The sequence below is a fragment of the Diceros bicornis genome, chromosome 28 (assembly GCF_020826845.1).
Source record: "Diceros bicornis minor isolate mBicDic1 chromosome 28, mDicBic1.mat.cur, whole genome shotgun sequence".
Taxonomy (NCBI): domain Eukaryota; kingdom Metazoa; phylum Chordata; class Mammalia; order Perissodactyla; family Rhinocerotidae; genus Diceros; species Diceros bicornis.
This window is the reverse complement of record NC_080767.1, coordinates 40,130,222-40,152,949: the sequence shown is the minus strand read 5'-3', so window position 1 is coordinate 40,152,949 and position 22,728 is coordinate 40,130,222. Positions and strand designations below refer to the sequence as shown.

Genomic DNA, 22,728 nt, shown 5'->3' with positions numbered 1-22,728 from the left:
AAAATTAAGAGCAGAATGCTGGGCAGGTGGGCTGAGACTTAGGGTCTGTCCTCAAGGACCTGTCTCTTGTTGCTGCCCACCCCAGGTACCAAGGCCTAGGAGGGTCAAGATCAATTTCTGGGTCTAAACTGAGCTTTTCGGAGACGTCTGCTGGGCACCCAGGAGAACGCTGGCCCTTGCTCCAGACAGAAGTTTCTTCCCCAAGGAAGGAAGGGGAGGTCCACACCCTGGACGGGAGGCCCTGCCTCCACCCTGCCGAGCCCCCACCCCGCCTCCACAGAGTCTCGTCACTCCCCTTGGAGGGTCATCCCAAGGTTCTCAGACTGATTCTACCATGAAGCCCCTTCTTCCTGGGAAATACTCCGGGCATCCTGCAGGATCCCAGAGGTAGGTCACAGCAGGGGGCCAATTGTGGAGGGTCTGTGGGTGGTGGGGAGCCCAAGGACTGGGTTTGGAGGTCAGGGCTCCCTGCTCAGCTTGGCTACCAACCAGAAGGGGGACCCTAGCCATTCCCCTGGGAGGATATTGCTCAGTCCCCTCAGTGAATTCAAACCCAGTGCCCCACCCCCTGGGGTAACTAGCGGGGAGACAGACCGTGGGGAGTTCTTCCTTGTCTCCTCAGAGGATCAAGACCACTGAGGAGCCGGGGATGGATTTCCTCACACATGCATTTTACAGATGGGAAATCTGAGGACCGCTGAGGGGAATGGCCACATGGGGATGAGGGTAACGTGGGTACATCCCCTCCACCACAGGCCTCGCCCGGTCGGTCCTGAGCTCCTGGACAAGGACACGTGCGTGACCTGCTGATCCCGGCAGCTGCTCCCAAATGAGCCGGGACACATGCCTGTGACCCACATTCCTCATCTGACCCTCAGTGCTGTGTCCCAACCCTCCAGATCCATGCCAGGCACGTAGTAGGCTCCTAAGTGTTTACTGAATGAATAGATGAATGAATCAGTGTAAGGTGCTGTTATTTTACAGATGAGAAACCCAGGACATAAAGAAGTCTTGGGTTCATTCATTTGTTCATGCATTCATTCATGCATTCAGCATGTGCCAGTGTGCAGGCACCTGGAAAACTGTGGTGAACCCCAGACACCATTCCTGCCCTGGGAGCTCCCAGCTGAACAGGTAGGGCAGCATCTCTTACAGCCAGTAAGTGGGAGTGCAGCCTCCGTGGTCCTCCTTCTCCTCAAAAGATGTTTAAGTAATATTTAATAAAAATTCATAAAAGTTTACATATATATATGGGGGGGGGACTGTAAGCTGGCACATATTTCTCCCGCCGCTCCCTCTGCTCCTGTGCTTTGGTTGGTTTTGTTCTCTCGGATTCTCCTGCTGGTTCCCATGAATACTTGAGGCCCCTGCCTAAGTTTCCAGTTCAGTCCACCTACGCTTTCCAATTAGAAAGATGTCCAGATGCACAGCCCGCTTTCTCCCAGCCGCCTTTCCCTCCCAGTTTTTGGATGTTATGTTTTTAAGTCCTGGAGGTCCCTTTGGTCTTCCTTCACCTTTTCACCGCTCCTCCAGGGCCAGCCCTGAGGCTGTACTTAGGCCAAATTTGTCCTCTCCTGGGGCTGGGGAGAGGGGGGAGACAGAGAATGCTGGCTGGGCCAAGACAGGGCTGTAGCCAGTCAGCAGAGTCCTGGGTCTGCCCCGTATTGCTCACTTCTTTATCACCGGGGAGGCAGCAGTGTCTAGAAGGTACACCAGGGAACTTTGCAAACTTAAACTGAGTAAGGAAAACAAACTAGTCAGTCCCAGATCAGGCCCCAGGTAACCAGTGTTTGCAGCTAAAACCCGAAGCATGACCTTTCAGCCGGCACTCACCAGCTCCTGGGCCTGCGCCAGGCACCCGCAGACTCCGGTGAAACAGGCCCTGCCTCACAGGAACTTGTGGTCCTCGAGCAAAACCCCAACAACACAGGCAACGACACCCCCGGAGCACCTGGGAGCCCGTGCCCAGGCACCAGGCAGATCTGAGTTTGCAACTTCAAGCTGCATCATTGCGACCCTGAGTGAACCCATGACCTCTCTGAGCCTCCGTTGTTGTTTTGTCTTCCGTGCTGTTTCTCTGTATCTGGTCCAGTCACGGTAGTTGTCGTGGTGTGTCCATCCATTCCCCCCAACACTTCCCCTGCCCTCTCTTGTTACAACTTCCTTATTTACCATTAGAGCTCTTCCTTTTGGTCCCTCTGTATGCCCTCCCTCACCGGGCCTAAGCAGATGCCTAGGCCTCTGAGGCCCTCCACCTCCTGTGCTTGGCCTACCCTTGGTGAAATGTAAGAGGGTCCCTTTGGGGCTCCCGGAGTCCCTGGGGTGAACAAGGGTCAATGCCACGGACAGGCCGTGGGAGGAAACTATGGCCAACCTCATTTTACAGGGGAAGAAACAGAGGCTCCCGGAGATTTCAGGAGCCACTTGTGCCAGGCTCAGAGGCCCTGAGCAAAGGATGAATGATCCTAACACGGAAAGTGCAATGTCCAGCTGGTCTTTCCTTCCTGTGATTGCTTCCATGCCCTTCTAAAAACATTAGTTTTTCCCCAAAATCGTTTTTCTGATTTCTCAGGCCCGCACCCCCGCCCTGAGTTCCCGGACTCGGGCTTCCGGCCCCCGAACTGGGCCCCCTGCGTCCGAGGTCGTCGCCCAGATGGCGAGTGGTGGTGGACAGAACCAAGGAGACTCCCCGCGCTCTGGGACCCCGGGGACGGGGTGGGGGGGGGGCGGGGCACGGGTGTCCGAGCCGGCGAGTAGGAAGAGCTGCGGCCGTGGGCGGGGCGAGCGGGCGGTAGGAGGGGCTGCGGTCGTGGGCGGGGCGAGCGGGCGGTAGGAGGGGCTGCGGTCGTGGGCGGGGCGAGCGGGCGGGTGGGAGGGGCTGCGGTCGTGGGCGGGGCGAGCGGGCGGATAAGAGGGGCGGCGGCCGTGGGCGGGGCGCGCTGCTCCATTTCCTTTTCGCGGCCCTGTTTGACCCTCCCCCAGCCGGGAGACTGTGTGCTCGGCTTCGCGAGCTGCCGGAGGCCACCGCGTAACCCAGGGCGGAGGAGGAGCGCCCAGACCACGGAGCCGGCACTGGCGGGCGGACGTCCAGGTGCGCGTCTCTGCCCGAGGCTCGTGGGTGCAGACCCCGGGCTCGGGCTGACGGGGCTCGGGCCTGGTTCTGCGTTGGCGGAGCGGCCCAGGTGGCCAGGGCCCCGCGGGAGGCAGGGTCTAGCGGAGCCGGCGGTCGTGACGGGGGCTTGGCAGGACCCCGTGGCCCGAGTGGGGAAACTGAGGCCCGCAGAGGGAGGGAGAGGGAGCGGGCTTGCCGGAGGCCACCGGGTGAGCAGGGGCCAAAGCCCCAAATCCCTGGCCCTGGGATCTTTCTCTGACGTCGGGCTGACCCCCGCAGGACTGCCAGGGGTCCCGGGAACACTGTGACCCTGACCTGGCCCAGCGCTTTACAGCCCTTCCCGCACATCATCCTCAGGGGCGCTGCGTATTGTGCCCCCGACCCAAGCCCCCTTAGCCGAGGGGGACGCTGAATCTGTGGTGGAGGGGGGGAGGAGAGTGACTTGCCCAAGGTTACCGAGACAATGAGAGCTGAAGCGTCTTCCCACGGGCCCCCAGAGGAATGCACTGCTGCCACCCCTCCCCCCAGGGGAATCACGGCCGCCCTTCTCTGCGCAGCCCCCGCCCAGGGTGGGTGGGTCTCTGCTGGGACCACATCAAGCAGGCTCTAGGCTTGATTTTTGGTGTCCTCGCTGTTGACCCTGGGAATCCTTTTCCAAGCCCCGCCTTCGTGCTGCTGCTGCCCCAGTCCCTATATGCGGGCCTCCCTCTGCTCAGTGCCCAGAGATGTGGTTGGGAGGGAGATCTGAGGGCCAAGGCTGGAGGCCAGTCGGCCGGGCCCGAGTGCCTCTCCCAAGGCACAGCTACAGGCTTCCGCTGGGCACTGAGCCACTGTCCCCGGGTCCACCTCCCAGAGCTGGGCTTGGGGTCCAGCAAGAGGAGGAGACATCAGGGATCCACATTCCCCTGGTGGGGCCACCCAGGGGAGGGCAGGGCAGCAAGGATGGGGCCACTGTGCCCTGGATAAGGAGAATTCCTTTGCAGGTGTTCCCCAGCCGGGAGACAACAGGCTCAGAGCCCTGAGAGAGGAGGGCTGATTCGCCAAGACACACCCAGTCTCAGCGGGTGTCCAGCCTCAGGTGCTGCACCCAGCGATGCGCTGCCACAGACTGGCCGTGGGTCTGGGGTTCTGCCTGCTGGTGGGCACTGCCCTCTGCGCTCTGTGGTGAGCATGCCCCATGGGGCCCTCCCTCCTCACCCCAGACTCCTCCCTCTCTCAGCATCTCAACCCCCAAACCTGGTCCCACCCACCTCTCCTGGCACACCTGTCCCCCAGCCCCACCTCAGTAGACCAAACTTGTTTTGGCTTCGGAATTTTGCCTTGTACTGGCCTCTGCACTTGCTCTTTCCTCTGCCTCAGCCATTTTTCTAGCTGTGTTGGTGAGGAACTCCTGTTCGTGCTCCAGAATTCACCCTGCGTGTTCCTTCTGCGAAGCCCCCGGGGATGCCCCTCCCTGTCACCTGCTTGTGTGCAGGGCCTGGGTCAAGAACATTCCTGCCCCAGGAGGGAATGGCTGCGTGCCCGAAGGCCAGGAGGCTTTGTCCTGCAAGGAATGATGGGGGCCCCCCTGCTGCACTGTTGGGGGCCTTCACTCCCACTCATGTGCAGCATGTGGGTTTTCATCCTCTGGGCAGAGTCGAATCAACAGGTGTTTTTTCCTTCCCAGGGTGTGTGTCGAGAACTGGCTGCCGGTCTCCTACATCCCCTATTATCTCCCCTGCCCAGAGATCTTGTAAGTAAGGGGCTGGGAGAACTGGGGGCTCTGTGGGCTGCCCGGAGTGGGGGAGATGGGCGGTTTTTAATGTCACTTCAGGTTCTTAGGTCCTAAGCTCGTGATTCTGATCAGTGTGATAAGTGTTTGGGTAATTTATGGGCTGTCACAAATGTGGAGTAAATTTCCCACCTCAGTCCTCGGTGTCCTTGCAGTGCCTTCCTCTGCAGTCTGACCTTAAGCGTGTTGCATAGCTCCGAGCCTCACTTGCTGCATCTGTAAAATGGGATGGTAGAGGTGCCCTCCCCGGACCACCTGGAGCATGGAGTGTAACACCTGGGGTAACACCTGGCCCATAGGAGGTGCTCAATAACAGTGTTTTTAGGACTTGACCTTTCTGCTCAATTTTGTGTTCTGTGTGGATTCAAAGAACAAATGAACATGCGACTAGTCTTCCCCACATAACAAATCTGACTTTTTGACGGTTAAGAGTGAAAAAATGGGTTGGGACAGTCTCGAGGGGGCATGTGGCCCCATGGTCTTTTGTTTTTCATAATAGCTAAAGGCAAGTTTCCCAGCCCTGGGGGTCTAGTTGTTAAGATTTGGCGCTCTTGGGCCGGCCCCATGACTTAGCGGTTAAGTGTGCGCGCTCCGCTGCTGGCGGCCCAGGTTCGGATCCCAGGCGCGCACCGACGCACCGCTTCTCTGGCCATGCTGAGGCCGCGTCCCACATACAGCAACTAGAAGAATGTGCAGCTATGACATACAACTATCTACTGGGGCTTTGAGGGAATAAATAAATTAATTAATTAAATTAAAAAAAGATTTAGCGCTCTTACCGCATGGCCCAGGTTCGTTTGCCAGCCAGGGAGCCACACCACCCATCTGTTGCTTGTCATACTGTGGTGGCTGCGTGTTGCTGTGATGCTGAAAGCTATGCCACCAGTACTTCAAATACCAGCAGGGTCACCCATGGTGGACAGGTTTCAGCAGAGCTTCCAGAATAAGACAGACTAGGAAGAAGGACCTGGCCCCCCACTTCTGAAAACATTGGCCAAGCAAACCGTGTGAAGAGCAGCAGAGCATTGTCTGATACAGCACCAGAAGGTGAGAGGATGGCACAAAAAGACCAAGCAGTGTTCCGCTCTGCTGTCCACAGGGACGTAGGAGTTGGAATCGACTTGACGGCCCTAACGACAGAAAGTTTAAAATCTGGATCATAGACTGCTAATTAATGAGGCGTGTTTTATTATTATAAACACAGAATATAGGAAATTAGGAAGCTGTAAAACAAAAGACAAAATAAAAAACCCTCTTGGGTCCCACTGGTCTGAGTTATACTCCGATTCCCGAGTTCGTTGTCAGCTGGTTGGTGGCTGCATTTTCTAATTGAACAGACTGTGCACCTACTTGGTTCTAAAAGCAGAAAGGTTGCTTGCTATTGGAAATAGCTGTGATCATGTTTTTGCGATTTGTATCCTGTTTTCCCAGAATTGGCTTCAGTGTGTTCACACTCTTGGTGGTCACCATTATTTTACCCCACTCAGGGGTTGGGTCATAATTCTTGAACCCCTCCCCTTTCCCACCAAGAACGGTGGAGCATTTAGATTGTTTCCAATTTCTCAGTGTTGGAAATTAGTTTGTAATGAGCAGCTTTGGATATAAAGCTTTTTCCATCTTAAAGATCCTTTCTTTTGAATGTTCCCTTCCTGGACCAGAGGATATGGATAGGTTCTTCATCCATCTCATCAGCTTGCTGTCCAGAGGGACCGTGGCGCATCGCACACTCACATCCACACACTCACCCCTCCTGCCCGGCAGCTGCATCACACCTGGGCCAGCGCTGGAAGGACTGGGTCTTATGAGAAACAAGAACCACACCACCTTGCTGATTCCCGGGGTGGGAGATGCTATCTCCTTGGTTTAAATTTCATTTCTTTGCTACCGAGGCCTTCACTTCCCCCACGCCTTCCCCTCAATTGAATTTCCTCTTCCGTGACGCGCCTGCTCCGCCACCGTCTCTCTTTGGCCTCTTTGCATTTCTCAGTCATCACCTTTGACCGAGCATATTTGCTACATTTTTTTTTTTCTTTCCAGTTTGTCTATCTTGGTTCTACTGAGTTATTTTTTTAATAGATTGAAATTGGAGGTTTTTGTTTGTTTTCAGTGGTCACAACTTCCCCTCTTTTCATTTGGATTTCTCCTTTACTTTTACTTTGTTTTATCATCTTCAGAACTTCGGAAATGAGCAGTTCCTTTTTCTGGCTATGGCTCACCTGGGGTTCAGGATTCTTATGTCTAAGTCTTTGATGTAGCTGGAGCTTGTCTGGGCTTGTAGGGAGAGGGGAGGGGCCAATTGCCAGGGAAGTGTGGAGCCCTGGGCTCGCTGGTGCCAGCGTCCTGGGGCCCTTTCTCCTTCACTTCTGACCTCCTTCTCAGAGTCCCATCACTTTCTGAACAGGGACCTGCAATGTGCTTGTTCATGTGAAACTAGGGCAGAAGGCCAATTTGATGGATTAACTTTAAAAAGTTGTTAATTCAAGAGTATAGACTAATCACAGAAGGACAAATACTATAGGTTCCTCTTATATGAGGTCTCTAGAATAGCCAAATTGGTACGGGCAGAAGTAGAATAATGGTTACCAGGTGCTGGGGGAGGGGGAATGGGGAGTGAGTACCTTCAGTTTGGGAAGATGAAAAGTCCTGGAGATGGATGGTGGTGATGGTTGCACAACAATGTGAATGTACTTAATGCTGTACATTTAAAAATGGTTAAAATGGTAAATCTTTGTTAGGTATATTTTACCACCAAAAAAAAAAAAAGGCATAGACTAAAAAAGGTAGGAAAACCTCAAGGAGGTTGAAGCCGTCCCATAGTATACGACATATTGAAAGTTCCCGGTGAATGGCAGGCACCGGGTCCTCTGGTGGCCTGAGCCTCACAGAGCCGACCTCGGCCTCTTCTGGAGATGGCTCGGACTCTGCTCCCTGGGGGCCTGGGGCTGGCCTTTCCCTTCTTTTTTTTTTTTTTTTTGTGAAGAAGATCAGCCCTGAGTTAACATCCAATGCCAATCCTCCTCTTTTTTTGCTGAGGAAGACTGGCCCTAGGCTAACATCTGTGCCCATCTTCCTCCACTTTATATGGGACGCCGCCACAGCATGGCCTGACAAGCGGTGCATCGCTGCACCCCCGGGATCCGAACAGCAGGGCACGGGTCGCCAGCAGCAGAGCGTATGCACTTGACCGCTACACCATGGGGCCAGCCCCAGGACTTTCCCTTCTCTGGGCCTCATTTCCACCCCCTGGGGAACAACTCTAAGCAGAAGGTTTTATTGTCCCCATTTTAAGGGTGAGGGAATGCCCCAAGGAGTCAAATATCTGACCTCAGGTCTCTCTGCCAGATAGATGGTGACAGAGCCAGAGGCCCTGTGCAACCTGCAACCTCCTTCCTCAGGGCCCCACTTCTTCCTTCTCCACCCGGGGTGACCTTGGTTGAAGGTAGTGAAGGCTGACCACACAGGCTGCCTGCCAAGAAGGGGCCAGGATGCCTGGTCTTACTCAGCATTTGCTCCGTGCTGGGCATGGGCCGAGAACCACTGACTCACATACCTTGTTAATTCTCTAAAGGTTAAGGGTCATTACCCATTTTACAGATGAGAAAAAATGGATGTATCAGCCAGGGTCCCACTAAAGAATAAGAACCAGTAGGGGGGAGGGAAGGAGGAAGGGAGAGAGAGAGATTGCAGGGAATCAGCTTACGAGATTCTGGGGGTGGCTGGGCCAGTCTGAAATCCACGGGGCAGGCTGTCGGGAGATGCAGGCTGGAACTCCTGGGCTGGAACTGGTGCTGCAGTCTGCCCACCAGAGGGATCTCTTCTTCTTCGGGGATACCTCAGTTCTGGTTGTAAGGCCTTTCATCTGACTGCAGTCGTCCCACCTAGAGTATCCTGGATAATCTTCACATAAAGTTAGCTAGTCTGGATGCTAATCACGTCTACAAGATACCTTCACAGCAGTGCCTTGAGTGGTGTTTGAATCCTGGGCGCTACACCAGCCATCACCGTGGGCTCGGGTTAAGTAACTCGCCCACGGTCCCCAGGCTAGAAGGCGGCCGAACTGGGCTCACCGGGCCTGGGCAGCTTCTCAAACCTTCCACCCAATGCCGGGCTCCTACGGAGCAACATGGTTGAAAAAGCCTCAGCTTTGGAGACAAACAGCATGGCGTTGGAATCACCGCCCTGCTGCTCGGTGCCCCTGGACAGACCGCTTCTGTAGGAGCCCCGCCACTGCAGAGTGGGCAGAGCAGTGGGGAAGGTTCCAGGGAGTCTGCATGGAACCTGGGGGAGTGCCTGTTCCGTGGGGGTGTTTTGTTAGTCTCAGCTTCCTCCTTCAAGTGCTGAGTGTCTCTGCTCCCCGCCCCAGCACTAACGGCTCCTTCTCGCCTCCACCACCAGCAACATGAAGCTGCAGTACAAGGGGGAGAAGCCGTTCCAGCCCGTGGCACAGTAAGCAGACTGTCATTTCCCCTTTGTGGCCCTGGGGGGTGGGGGCTGCCACCCCTCACCACTGGCCCTTCTTGGTTGCAGGTCACAGTACCCTCAGCCCAAGCTGCTGGAGCAGAGGTAGGCGTCGGTCAGGGCCTGGGTGCAGAATGGAGAGACCTGGGGTGGTAGGTGGCGGGGACAGAGCTGTGATTTATTAATTGGGGTGGTGGAGGTGTCAGGTGGCCTTGGGGTCCAGGTAGGTCTGGGATGGTAGAAAGACAGACTGGGAGTCAGGGACCTGGGCTCCAGTCCAGATCTGTCACTAGCTGTGTGACCTTGGGCAGGTTACCCAACTACTCTGAGCTTTTTCTGTACAGATGGATAATAATAGTACCCACCTCATAGGAGGTGGAGGACCAGGTGAGATGGTGTTTGTGAAATGCACAGCATTGCACCTCCTGTGTAGTAGGTGCTCAGTCCAGTGTAATGACAACACTGGTAGCCCCATTCATTAGACACTTAGCAGGCACCTGAACTGCCGGGATTCTCTAGACGCTTGACGTGCACTGACTCCTGGTCCTCCCAGCGTGGTCGGGCGCTGTTAATATCTCCACTTTTCACATGAGGATACTGAGGCCCCGAGACTAGGACAGAGCTGCCCAGGGTCACACAGCGTGAGAGGCAGGGCCAGGATGAGACCAAGGCTTTCACAAGGGGAGGGTCCCAGCCCGCATGGCCTCCCCTGCTGCCAGGCGCACAGAGCTGCTGACGCTGACGCCCTGGCTGGCGCCCATCGTCTCCGAGGGAACCTTCAACCCAGAGCTTCTGCGGCACATCTACCAGCCCCTGAACCTGACCATCGGGCTCACAGCGTTCGCCGTGGGGAAGTGAGTCGTGGCTGGTGGGGCAGGGAGGGTTCTCTCTGAGCCGCAGGAGCTTACAGTCTGGGGAGAGACAGGACCCTGCCTGGGAACGAGGGAGGCCCTGAACAGGGTGCTGTGTGGGTGGGGAGGTAGAGAGTAGAGTGCGATGGTGGGAGGGGTTTCCTGGAGGAAGGGGGTCTGGCCCTGGCATGGAAGGGGAGGGGAGGCAGCCCAGGTGAGGGGAGAGCAGGAGCCTTTGTCAGGAGGCCCCTTTTCCCCTCACCCCTCTCTGCTCCCCCTGAACAGTCCAGGCGGGTATGAAGGGATGGAACCCCAGACCACCTCACATAAATGGGGGTCCATGGTCAGGACACCAGCAGGTCAAGAAACCCAGGCAGAGGTGGCCCTAACCCTCGGTACCCTCTCTCCTCCACCCACTCTGTCTGCCCACTCCCTGGACCGCCCCGTTTTACTCTACCCTCCTGTAGCCCACCCGGCCTTTGCTTTAGGAGCCACCACCTGGCAGCTTCCCTCTGGGTCCCTTCACGGGACTCCTGAGAGGGACCATGATGGGGCCCCAAGGCGTAAAGTGCTAGCCAGATGATGGATGGCCCACTTGGGGCCAGATGACCCCCTGGTCCAATCAGCTGTGGTGTGGAGGGTAGGGCACATAGTCTCCTCCCACCCTGTGCCCCCAGCACCCACACAGCCCACCTTCCTTTGATGGAGCCGCTTAGCTGCTTCTTGGTTCCTTTTCTCTCTCTGAGCCTCAGTGTCTCTGCCTATAAAATGGGGATTACAGTAATGCCTTCCAGCAAGTTTATGAGGCTAAAGGAGATGAGAATCCCTTAGAACACTGCCTGGCACTCAGAAAGTTCTCAATAAAAGTTAGCTTGGTTTGTGAATGTAAGAAGCATTGTTAAGTATCATTCTTACGACGGTCTTAAGAGGTTTGTACTTTGATTGTGGGAATTTGAGACGAGGACCCTGAGGGTCAGACCTAAGTGACTGCTGGAGGTGAGGAGCTGAGAGGGGGACCCCAGCCTGGCCCACCCCAGGCCCTGTGCCCCACATGGTGCCAGCACGTGGGGACGCAGGCGGTGGCCCTGCTGGGGCTGTGGTGGATGTCGGGGTTATTGCTGCCAGGTACACCCGCTTTGTCAAGCACTTCCTGGAGTCGGCTGAGCGGTTCTTCATGCATGGTTACCGGGTATGCTATTACATCTTCACCGACGATCCCACAGCCATTCCCCGGGTCCCGCTGGCCCCCGGCCGCCTCCTCAGCATCATCCCCATCCAGAGGCACTCCTGCTGGGAGGAGATCTCCACGCGCCGGATGGAGACCATCAGCCAGCACATTGCTGAGAGGGCGCACCGGGAAGTGGACTACCTCTTCTGCGTCAATGTGGACATGGTGTTCCGGAACCCGTGGGGCCCTGAGACCTTGGGAGACCTGGTGGCTGCCATTCACCCACGCTACTATGCTGTCCCCCGCCAGCAGTTCCCCTACGAGCGCAGGCATGTTTCCACCGCCTTCGTGACAGATGGTGAGGGGGACTTCTATTATGGTGGGGCAGTCTTTGGGGGGCGGGTGGCCAGGGTGTACGAGTTTACCAGGGGCTGCCACATGGCCATCCTGGCAGACAAGGCCAACGGCATCATGGCAACCTGGCAGGAGGAGAGCCACCTGAACCGCCGCTTCATCTCGCACAAGCCCTCTAAAGTGCTGTCCCCAGAGTACCTCTGGGACGACAGGAAGCCCCAGCCAGCCATCCTGAAGCTGATCCGCTTTTCTACTTTGGACAAAGACACCAACCGGCTGAAGAGCTGACATCAGAGCCAGGGCTGCCATGGACGGGGCCAGCTCTGCACCCAGCTCGCCCCAGAGGAGCACCCAGCTCGCCCTGGAGGAGCACCCAGCTCGCCCCAGTGGAGCCACCTTGCACCTGTGCCTGACTTCTCAAGCCTTAGCTGAGACCAGCCCTGTCCTGCCTACCTCGCAGTCTGCCAGGAGAATCCACCCAGAAAAAAGATGTGGAAAGGCCATTGTAAACTGTAAAGGGCTGTGCCCACAGGAGAACAGAGGTCACACAGCAGTGTGGCCCAAGAAGGGTAGGACAGGAGGGGAGACTGGAGGTTGAAGATGGCAGGCTTTCCCCAGCAGATGTGCCTTCGGGGCAGGCCCTGGAGTCAGCCCTACTCAGTGCCTGAAAGTCCACCTCTGCCCCTTTTGTCACCTCTTGTCCTTAAACTTGCACTTCTGACATCTAGGTATGAAAGGCATCCTGGCCCCCTTTTCCCCGGCTGTGGGGCTCCCGGGTGCTGTGACGTCCCCCAGCCACATGGAGCCAATGCCTCACTCAGGACCCTGGAGCGAGCCTTTGAAATGGACCCGCTCTAGGCTCTCTCTGGTTTCAAGTCCAGCCTGCACCCCACGGAGGACCAGGCTCCCGGGCACTAGCCGCCTCCTTTGTCAGAGGATTGGGGCGGTTTCCAATAAAGGTGGCACGTGCTAGGCCCTAGCCAGGGTTTTCTCCCTGCATCTCCCAGTGTCTGTGCTGCCAGCCATTGGGGAGACAGGCAGCTTGGATTTCAAATACAGTCAACTCATGGAGGGGCGGTAGGACACAGAGGGGACAGCTTTCCAGAAAACCTGGGCTAAAGCTGGCTGCTGTGACAGACAGGATTTCATTCCACTTCTCCTGGAGACTGGGTGCCGTGGAAGCGGGCTGTTGGACGTGCCGTGCGCCCAGCTGAGTCCCGGGGAGCAGAGCCCATCAGCTGGATACCCTGTGGGCTCTGAGTCCCTGAGCGCCTAACAGATGTCTGCCGGCCCCCCTGTGTCCAGGGTCAGCCTCAGCCTTGTGAAGACACTGGCGGGCATGGTGCAGGCCCAGGATTAGAGGACCACGAGGGCAGCCTCACCAGCATGGCCCCGGAGGGACTTCAGAGCCCCACGGTGGTTCTGCCTGCCTGGGGTGGGGGGTGGGTTCAGGGCTTGGTGGCCTGGTGTCCACTCCCCTGGGGGGCAGCAGCATCTTTGCCACGGAAGGGGGAGGTGGAGAACAGGGAGAGGTGTACTCTGGCCATATCAGGAGGGGCACCTGGCCACCCCTGGCAAAGCTAGGGGCCAGCCCTGAGGCCACTCTTCCTGCAACCTGTGGTTTGGCCTGCGGGAGCAGGGACAGATCACGAGAATGTGGGCAGACAGTCACCAGTGTGAGGAGACAGCCTGGGCTGGAGAGGACAAGTCAGGGAGAGGCCCTGGGGTGCTTCCTGGACTGAGGGGCAAGGGTGGACCCATGGCCCCATGTGCCCCGCACCTTACCAGGGCAGGGAGGGGTCTGTGAGACAGGGCTGTGTTGAAGGAACAGGCCCTGCCTTCAAGGAGCTTCCAGGTTGGAGCAGGGCGAGGCTTGATGCGGAGACCGGGGAAGGCCTCAGGAGGAGGTGGCCCCAAGGCCTGGGCACCATCAGTCTTGTAGGAAAGAAGGAGCCCCCACCTCACTCCCAGCCCAGTTCTGGGCCCACCCTCTCCTTGACCCAACTGATGAGCCTTCCCAAGTGTGCCCCGACCTGGGGAATATGGCTGACCCTGGTCCCCATCCCAGGGCGTGGCCCTCAGACACGAGGTGGGAGTGCCCAGAGACAGCCCCGGCCACCCTCAGCCCAGTCTGATGGGCTCAGATCTGAGCTCTGCGCACCAATCTTGCCGCGGCAGATCAGTGTAGGGGCTCTGAAGTTTTCTAAATTGCAGAGGTACTTATTTGAGAAATAGAATTACAAATAAAATGTCTGCAGCGCCCCCTGCAGTGTAGGCCCCTGAAACTCAAGCTTCCTGTGCCTTCATGGCCAACCGCCTCCTCCCCACCATTCCAGTCCAACATCATCCCTCGGCCATAGGGCCTGGCCCAGCACACCTCTGCTCACACTGCCCACTAGTCAGGCCTCCCTGTCCCATCACCTGGCCAGTTCCTGGGGACTCACTCCTGATACCACCTCCACCAGGAAGCCTGCCTTGATTTGTGCCCCCCTCCAGAGCGGGTGCCTTTTGGTGTTCCCATAAATCCTCCTCACCCTGTGTCATAATTTACAATGTTCTGCCTATCTCCACCCCTTTCCCCAGTTGGTACACTCCAAAGGGTACCTACGCTGGCTGACCAGGTTTCCCCTGGTGCCTGAAACCCAGGAGGCACTCCAGGAATGTTTGTTGAATGATTGTGAATGTGAGGCAGCTGAAAGAACACAGGTTTCAATCTGTCCTAGAACCTGGGGGATGCTGGGCAGGTCACGCCACCTCTCTGGCCCTGGGATGATGGTTAAATGAGATCATAGCTGGGAGACTTCTGGACACCGGCTCTTCTTGGGCCACTACTTTGAGAGTAGGTGGTCTGGGCCCCCCAGACAGCATGCTCAGCCCTGGGAGGAGGCAGACGATCTCCATCGCCACCACTGTACACAGGAGGAAACTGAGTCAGGCCTCATCCCTGGCTGGGGCTTAGGGATGCATGCTTAGGAGGGGTGGATAATGTGCCCACCAAGCTCCCTCCGGCTCCGAGATGCTGTGGCTCTGATAAAACCTCCTGGATTGCGTCCCTTGCTGCCCTCAACCTGCAGTGACCCCCGACTCTGTCCAACATTCAGAGCCCTGTGTGATCTGGGCCACATGCCCTCCCCTTGTGCACCCCTCACCCCACTCCAGCCTCCCTGGAGCCCTCCTCCCCCAGGGGCCCTGCCAAGCCCTTGCCCCCCTCAGAGCCCCCTGCCCGCAGTGTCCCTCTCCATAGCCCCTCATCCACGATGGACTCACCTCCAAGGCTAGGCTCAGAGGCCACTCACCTGCTCGGGCTCCTGTGCAAGCACGGCCTTTGGGGTCAGAATGACCTGGGTTCAGACCCCAGCTGGGCCACGTCACAGCCCTGGGACAGGCAAGCTCATGGTGACTTCTCAGAGCCTCAGTTTCCTGCACTGAGAATGGGGTCAGTGACTCCGCCCTCGGGACAGTGTGTTGGGATTAAAGCAGGAGATGAAGGTGCCCAAAGGTCTTGGACTCAGCAGGTCACCTGGCTGGGGGAGCCCCAACACAGGACAGGCCTCAGATGGTCAGCACGGGCTCAGTGATGAGGAAGAGCAAAGTTCCAAGTCCCCCGTTCACTGCTGCACAGTCACTTGGAGCAGAGTGACCTTGAGTGCTGGGGCCACTGCTCATCTATAAAATGGGGTGAAATCACTGAGTGCCCAGGGGGTTCCCTAATAACAGAAACTACCCCCAACACCAGCCCATCCCAGTGGTGGGGCCTCTACCTCCCTGGACTCCCTCCAGCCCCTCTTACACCAGCCAGGGCTGCCACCAGGACCAGGCTGGACCTCGAGTCCTGGGGTCCTGCAGGAAGAAGGGGAACGGGGTGGTGGGGCGGTAGTGGAGGAGGGGGAAGGAGCGGCCTGACCTTCTCCTTGCCTACACTGGGTGTCCACTGCCGCCTCCAGGTCCCCCTGACCCCAGCCATCCACCAAGCTGCCTCTGCAGGTGGCATACGGGGACCAAGACGAAAGGATGGGGGTGTATATGCAGTGACTCCCGTGTCCCCAGGCCTCCACGCCCACTCGGCTCAGCGCCCGGCGGCCCCTGCCTGGTTGGGTTTGGGTGGCCCAAGGCCCTAGGGGCCGTAGGAGGCACAGAGCAGGCAGCACGGGCGGGGGACACGGGAGACCAGCCCCGCGCTGAGCCCTTGGTGCACTGCGCGCACGCGGCAAGGCGGGGCTCACGTGCACGCGCTGTCCGCGGGCCCGCGCAGGCCCCGTGTGCGCGCCTGGCCGTAGACACGAGGCCCAGCCCGCCCCGCGGAGCCCACCCACGTCCGCCTGCGGGAGGGAGGCCCGTGCACGCCCCCGATCGCGCCCCCAGGGAGCTCGCGCGGCGGGGCCCGCCCCTCACACCTGCGGGCGGGCCGGGGCGGGGCTGGGGCGGGGCCTCAGCTGTCCCCGCCCACCAGGCCGGAGCCCGGCAGCCCGGCGGAACCCAGCAGCGGGGGCCGAGCGGCCGGTGGCGCGGCGCGGCGCAGACAATGGGAGTGGCGCGGGCGGCGGCGGCAGCCGCGGAGCCCCGGGCCCGGCGGGGACGGGAGGCCGCGCCATGAGCCCCGCAGCCGGGCGCCCCCCTGCGCCGCGCGCGGGCCGAGGCGAGCGGCCTCTGCGAGCCCCGGGCCCCGCCCTGGAGCCGGCGATGCGCTGCCAGGGCTGAGGATGATGGTAGATTGCCAGGTGAGTGCCCCGCCCGGCCTGGCCCAGCTGCCCTCCCCATGCCCCCCGCCCACACCCCATCCGGCGGGGGAGGGAGCACGGCGCCGCGTCCGCGCTGAGCGCGCGCTTACGCAGTTCCGCGTCCAACCCCTCCTGGTACCGTTGGGAGACTGAGGGCAATAGACAGGCAGGGACTGGCCCGGGGCCCACGAGGTGGCAGTCCAGAGGAGATTGGAGGGTTCTAGCCTCCTAGGCCAGGACTCAAACCTCCCATTGGGTTTCCTTTGGGAATGAGAGCCCCTAAGATCCTGGGGGACCCCGCCCACCCCCTTCCGTGTGGGGCCGTTTCCTCTGGGCATCCCCACGCGCCCACAGCTACATACACACACAGTGACTTCACAGACGGGACCGGGGAGTGGGGTCAGAAGAGGAGTGCACCCTGGGGAGGTCACAGGGGGAAGAAGAAAGAGGTTGGAGGCAGCTCTGCCATGAGACAGGGGCATCCAGTCCACTAGCCACATGCCAGGGCCCACAACATGGGGAGGGGAAGAGATGTCAGGCTTGTGGCCAGCGCGTCCCCAAAGTGCCCAGGGGGCTGCTGGGCAGGGACCATCCCCAGGGCAGCCTGGAGAGGACAGTTTCTGGGGTCCTGCCTCTGCCACTCTGGGCACCTGGAACTAGGGGGAGACGCCCCTCCCTAGTGTGGAGGGGGCTACAGGAGAGAAGGCCTCAGCTTACTCCTCTATAAATTGGGGTGCACAGATGGGGTGACCCCAGAGGTCCCACAGGCTCATAGAAGAGTCTGTTGACCTTAGTTCCCCATCCATGGCCCACTGTGCTCCGAGTCCTTGGAAAATGCTTTCTACTCCCTTGAGGTCCTTCTGAGCAGAGGGCAGCCTGGGGGCTTGGGGGTCTTGGGCCCTGGGTCGTGCAGAATGTGGCAGAGCATTAGGCCACTAGTCCAGGGACCAGAGACAGGCCATCCTTGTTGGAGCCTTGGGGTCCTCATTTGAAAGTGGGGTGGAGTCACTGTCCTGGGGGGGGTGAGGAGGCCTTATGAGTGAACTGGACACACCAGGGCCATGGAGGGAGAGAGGGGACAAAGGAGGTATCTAGGGCCCTCACATCACCCCTGGAGCCTATAGGTCCTGCTCCTTTGCCCCTCTGGGGCCAGGGGGAGCCGCTGCCTTGACTACACCCAAACAAAGGTGTGTGTTTTGTTTTCTGGTTTGCAGTCTGGGGCTGCAGTGCTGGGGCTGACCACCAGGGGGCGGGCTGTGCCCACTGTGCTCATGGAGCAGCTGGAGCAGGGAAGGGACACCCAGGGGTCAATGTGGCCTCCCCCTGCCTCTGACCCAACAGGCACCTTTTATCGTGGGCATCCGTGTCCACAGAGTGAGCTGCTCAGAGGCGGGAGGGGCTCTGAGACCCTCTCATTATTCTTTCAGCCCCTGTGCCCCCAGCACTCACCCTGAGCAGGGCCGTGTTGACCTGGGGGTGGTGCTGACAGTACCCACATGGTCCCCGCGCTCCAGGAGCTCGTAGCCTGGAGGGGGAGGGACAAAAACATGAAAGCAAATCCACGTGAAAGAGAAGAGCAGGGGCTATGGGGAAATGGAGCAGGTGCTAGAGTGGGGGCCGGGAGCCCCCAGATGGGTCTAAAAGGCCTCCATGGGGACACTTGTGCTGTGACCAGAAGGACAAGAGGAGCCAGCCCTGCACGTCTGCGAGCAGTGTGCCGGGGGAGGGGGAGCTCAAAGGTGCAGAGACTCAGGGGCAGGAGAGAACTTGGCCAGAGGGGAGGTGAGCACTGAGCCAGTGTGGCTGGAGAGAGCTGGGGAGGAGAGGAGGGAGGGAGGAGGAGGCAGGGCCAGACCCTGGCCTGGAAGGAGGTCCTGGTTGTCAACACTGTCTGACAGCATTACCCTAACCTAGTGCTGACAAGAACAGACCTTGACCATCTCACAGCTTCTGTACCAGGATCCAGGCTCGGCTCAGCTGGGAGCCTCTGCTCAAGGTCTCCCAGGAGGCTGGGGCTGCGGTCTCATCTGAGGCTCGACTGGGGCAGGGTTTGTCTTGGAGATCATTCACGGGATATTGGCTGGGTTCATCTGGACAGTGGGTGGGCACAGAGTGATATTCCAAAAGGAGGTGTCCTGTGGTCAGGGTTGATTCGAGGAGGGGAGGCGTGATGCTGAAGATGAGGATGATGATCAAGGCTGGTATCTATTGAGCACTCACCTGCACTCCATCTTCACTGCCCCAGGCCACCACCTACTTCATCATCAGGTTCCTGGGGCTCTGCCTGGAACATCGGCTTGGCTGCACTTGGCCACAGTAGCAGAGGTGGGGGTTGGTCCAGTGGGGGGGTTGTATTAGTTTCCTGTGGCTGCCATAACAAAAAGCACAAACTGAGTGGCTCAAAACAACAGAAATTTATTCTCTCTCAGTTCTAGAGACTGGAAGTCCAGAATCAAGGTGTCGGCAGCAACACGCTCTCTCTGAAGGCTCTAGGAGAGGATCCTTCCTTGCCTCTTCCAGCTTCTGGTGGTTGCCAGCGACCCTTAGCATTCCTTGTCTTGTAGATGCATCACTCCAAACTCTGCTTCCGTCTTCACATGGCCTCCTGTGTCCCTGTCCAATTTTCCCTCTTCTTCTAAGGACACCATTCATTGGATTAAGGTCCACCCTAATCTAGTATGACCTCATCTTGACTTGATTCCATCTCCAAAGACACTATTCCCAAGTAAAGTCTCATTCACAGGTGCGGGGGGTTAGGACTTCAACATGTCTTTGCAGGACACAGTTCAACCCACGACAGGAGCATTGGAGTGATTCTCCCCACGAAGGCCAGGTACCCAGGTGCCCACAGGGACAGGGGGAGCAGTTGGGGCCTGAGGAGGTCTCAGGGACTCAGGCCCCAGCTCAGGGTTGTGGGGTGTAAGTGGAGCCAGGGGCTCCCCTGGCTTGGCGCGTCCTAGTGCAGTGCCAGCAGGTGGCACTGTGACCTCCTTGTGGCTGTCCTAGCATGGCTTTGAGCATCACCGGCGTAGACAAAGGTCTCACCTTCCAGTTGCGAGGGACAACACTCGACTGTAAACAGACCAGGAGCACAGTCATTTCAGGGGTGACACACACTGTGGAGGAAATCAAACAAGGCAGGGCCACGGAGTAATGAGTGGGTGGCGGCTTGGATGGGAGGCCAAGGAGCCCGGCAGGGCCAGGCCCAGGCCCGCATGGTCAGGAGTTTGTGTTTCCTTCTTTACCTGCAAGCTGAGCCGCCCCTTCTCCGCTGTTTCCAGGGGCCCTGCAGCTATGATTACACCTGTGGTTTCCAGACAGCTCTCCTGTTACTGCAGGGCGGGGCGCCGTGTGTCCCAGGTGGAAATGGGTGGTCCTTCCGGGCAGGTCAAGACTTGAGGGGTCCCTTCCCCAGAGACTCTGCCCAAGGGGGGGCAGTGCTGCTGGAGCTCCCCCACTGCTCGCTTGGTGGGGTTTTGCCCTGTCCTCATACAAAGCAAGGAGGGCCATCTGGGGCGGAGGAGCAGGGGCCCTGGGCTCCCTGCCAGAGAATGGGCTCCCATGGGCATCAGTGAGATGGAGCAAAGTGCCCAGCGTGGCCCTGGCCCGGGAAGTAAAGGCCATTTCTTGCTATCGTCCCTAGGCACTTCTGAATCCCACAAGGTCAAGACCACTAGCCTTTGACAGCCGGTCATTGACTGATTCACACAGCAGATATTATGGAGGGCCTCTGTGCTGAATGCTCAGCCCATGCAGAGGGCCTTGGCTTCCATCAGAGGGGACGAGACGATAGAGAAGGAGTGCAGGAACAAGGGTATAGGACAAGCGATAGATCCTAGGAAGAAGGCATTGGGCTGGGAGCCTGGGGACCTGGATTCAGTGGCCACTCTGCCATCAGTGGCACATCAGCATGGGGCCGTGCTCTGCAGAGTAACCTTCCAGGCCACTCCTGCACCTCTGTCCTGTGCAGTGGAGGTGCCTGGTAATAACAGCCAGCCCATAGCACCTTCCTTGTGCCTGCCCTTGGGCTACAGTGTCTCACTGTATCTGTGAGATAGGTACCGCTGCCATCCTCACTTATGGGTGGGGAAACTGAGGCACTGGAAGGCGAAGGGACTCCCACAGCTAGGTGGTCGCAGGGCTGGTGGGGGCTGGTCCCTGTGTGCAGACAAGCCTGGGAGGGGCCGGGCATGGGTGCTGGCTGCAGATTCCTTCCAATTACAGTGAGCTTCCAATGGTCAAGGCTGGGCAGGCCCCAAGGTGGTGGTTAACAGTGTGAGCGGAGACATAAACAGAGCTAATGAGCCCCTATCCTCCTCTCCCTGCTCTAATGAATGCCTTGGGCTCTGGTCTCTGCATTTTCTCAGGGTTCTGGAGTTTTGAACCTCAAGGAGTCTTCTCCTAGGGTCACGGCTGGTAGGTCTCTGTGGGGTGAGGGAGTGAGCTTATGGAACCTCGATGTCCCTTCCCTGGACAGGCAAGCCAGGATGAGGAGGTGCAGAGGAGAGGGCATCCCCCTAAAAGTGACAAGCCCCAGAAGAAGAGGGAGTCCCCATGGCAACCCAGAGCAGTTGCTTGGCAACTTCAGGCCCCCAAAATACTTGCCTGCAGGAAGGCTAAGGGCTGGGGGCTTTCCAATGGCCTGTGTGTGGACCTTAGCTACTCCTCGTGGCTGATCCACTCCCACCCTCCCCCCCCCGCCCCCTGGATCCTTCCTGAGGGAAACCTCTGACTGCTCCCCAGTCCCCATTGCCCCACCCTGCCAGCCTAGCATCAGGCCAGTCCCCTAGCAACAGAGGCTATTTCCTGGAGTGACAGTTGACGGTGGCAGAATATCAGAAAATGCAGGGTCAGAGGGCTCAGCGGATGGTGCCAGGTGCCAGCCAGAGTGGGGGGCTGGGCATGGTGCCCTGTGCTCTGCACCCCCCTGCACCCTGCAGCCATGAGCCACCTGGGCCTGGGGCAGGATGGCAGAGCAGGGTGTGGCTGGGGGGCGGGGGTAAGCACCCCTGGAATAGGGGACTGCAGTTCTGGGCCAGCTTTGAGACAGACTAGCTGTGTGACCTTGGCATGTCCCCTCTCACTGGCCTCAGTTTCCCCATCTCTAGCCCCATCTACCCCTGTGCCTGTGTGTTCATCATTCAGGGCATAAACACTGCCCTGTAAATTATGCCACCTCCTGGGTCCTTGGGGCAGGAGGGTGAGGGGCCAGGACCAGGCCAGTCACCGCTTCCTTCTCTGCCTGCCTGCTTCCATCCTGGTGCTCACAGAGAGGCAGGCGGCCTCATGGTTAAGGCCACTGGCTTTGGAGATGGACACCTGTGTCTGTGTCCCCACTCAACACTTATTCCTGGGTGTCCTAAAGCTAAACTCTATGGGTTTAGTTTTGTGTGGAAAATACCCATCTCTGGGTTGCTGTGGGGTTGAAGGAAATCCGGCTCAGTGGGCTCTTTAGGGGCTGCTTTAGTTTGTGGGCCTGACCCTGTGCCCAGCAGCAATGAGGACACAAATGGGGGCTGTGTCCAGCGGGAAGGAGAGAGGTGCCAGAGCCCCTGACCACAGGCCAGCGCCATGCCACCGGTGGAATGGAGGAGAGAGCGGGCGGGGCCAGACGGCCAGGCCGGTTGGATTTTTGGATTTCAGAGCCTGAAGGGTGTGAGACCCAGTGGCCCTCAGGCGTTCCCTCTGGGGAGGGCAGTGCAGGGTGGGACTGTTGGTGACCCTCCCCCCTAGGGTTCCTAAGTGCCCTCAGGGAGCCTGGATTCTAGTCTGACCTTGACCAGTCACGCTCTGTGAGACCTTGGGCCATAACCTCACCCATCAGAGCCTCCCCGGCCCCACCTGCCAAACGGGGAGGGGGCGTGCCCACCTCCGGAGTTGGGGGAGGCCCCCGTGGCCCCCTGTGCCGGGCAGCGGTTCGGTCCGGGGGCAGCGGCGGGGGCTGCTGCGGCGCCGCGACTCTGCCCGGCAGCCCCCGTTCGGGCGCCGCGCGGCGGAGGAGGGGCGGGGCGAGGGCGCGCAGACAATGGCCCGGGCCCCGGGCGGCGGCGGGCGAGCCCGGAGCGAGCGGGGCGCGGGGGCGCGGCCGGGCCGGGCGCCGGGCGGGAGCAGGCGGCGCGCCCCTGCCCCCGGGCCCAGGCGAGCTGCGGCCTCCGCCCGCGTTCATGCTGGTGGTCCCGCCGAGCGTGCGGGCGGACGAGGTGAGCACCCCTCGCGGGCGGCCGGGGAGGAGAGGCAGGAGGCCACGGGCGCAGAGGGAACAGGGGTCCAGGAGCGCTGTCCCCAGCCAGCCTGGC

The 22,728-nt window shown here is 59.0% G+C and overlaps 1 protein-coding gene across 3 annotated transcripts; it reads left to right on the top strand.

Annotated features, from left to right (window-relative positions):
* Positions 1–2,909: 2,909 nt before the first annotated feature.
* Positions 2,910–12,693, top strand: GBGT1 (globoside alpha-1,3-N-acetylgalactosaminyltransferase 1 (FORS blood group)). Of its 3 annotated transcripts, none has more exons than XM_058524403.1 (7): positions 2,910–3,091; positions 4,096–4,276; positions 4,779–4,844; positions 9,279–9,329; positions 9,411–9,446; positions 10,061–10,195; positions 11,318–12,693. In XM_058524403.1, the coding sequence occupies exons 2-7, from the start codon at positions 4,206–4,208 to the stop codon at positions 12,000–12,002; spliced, it is 1,044 nt and encodes a 347-aa protein (XP_058380386.1). In that variant the 5' UTR covers positions 2,910–3,091; positions 4,096–4,205; the 3' UTR covers positions 12,003–12,693. The 3 variants fall into 3 exon arrangements, with proteins under 3 accessions (XP_058380386.1, XP_058380385.1, XP_058380387.1); XM_058524402.1 differs by having other exon boundaries at positions 3,392–4,276; XM_058524404.1 differs by lacking the exons at positions 2,910–3,091; positions 4,096–4,276; positions 4,779–4,844; positions 9,279–9,329 and having other exon boundaries at positions 9,430–9,446; positions 9,935–10,195.
* The last annotated feature ends 10,035 nt before the right edge of the window (positions 12,694–22,728 follow it).

What these genes read in the sequence shown, in the direction of transcription:
- GBGT1 (XM_058524403.1), top strand. Translation starts at nt 4,206, where the DNA reads ATGCGCTGCCACAGACTGGCCGTGGGTCTGGGGTTCTGCCTGCTGGTG. An exon ending in CCCAAGCTGCTGGAGCAGAG is followed by an intron (nt 9,447 to 10,060) that starts GTAGGCGTCGGT and finishes CCCTGCTGCCAG; the next exon opens with GCGCACAGAGCTGCTGACGC. An exon ending in ACAGCGTTCGCCGTGGGGAA is followed by an intron (nt 10,196 to 11,317) that starts GTGAGTCGTGGC and finishes TATTGCTGCCAG; the next exon opens with GTACACCCGCTTTGTCAAGC.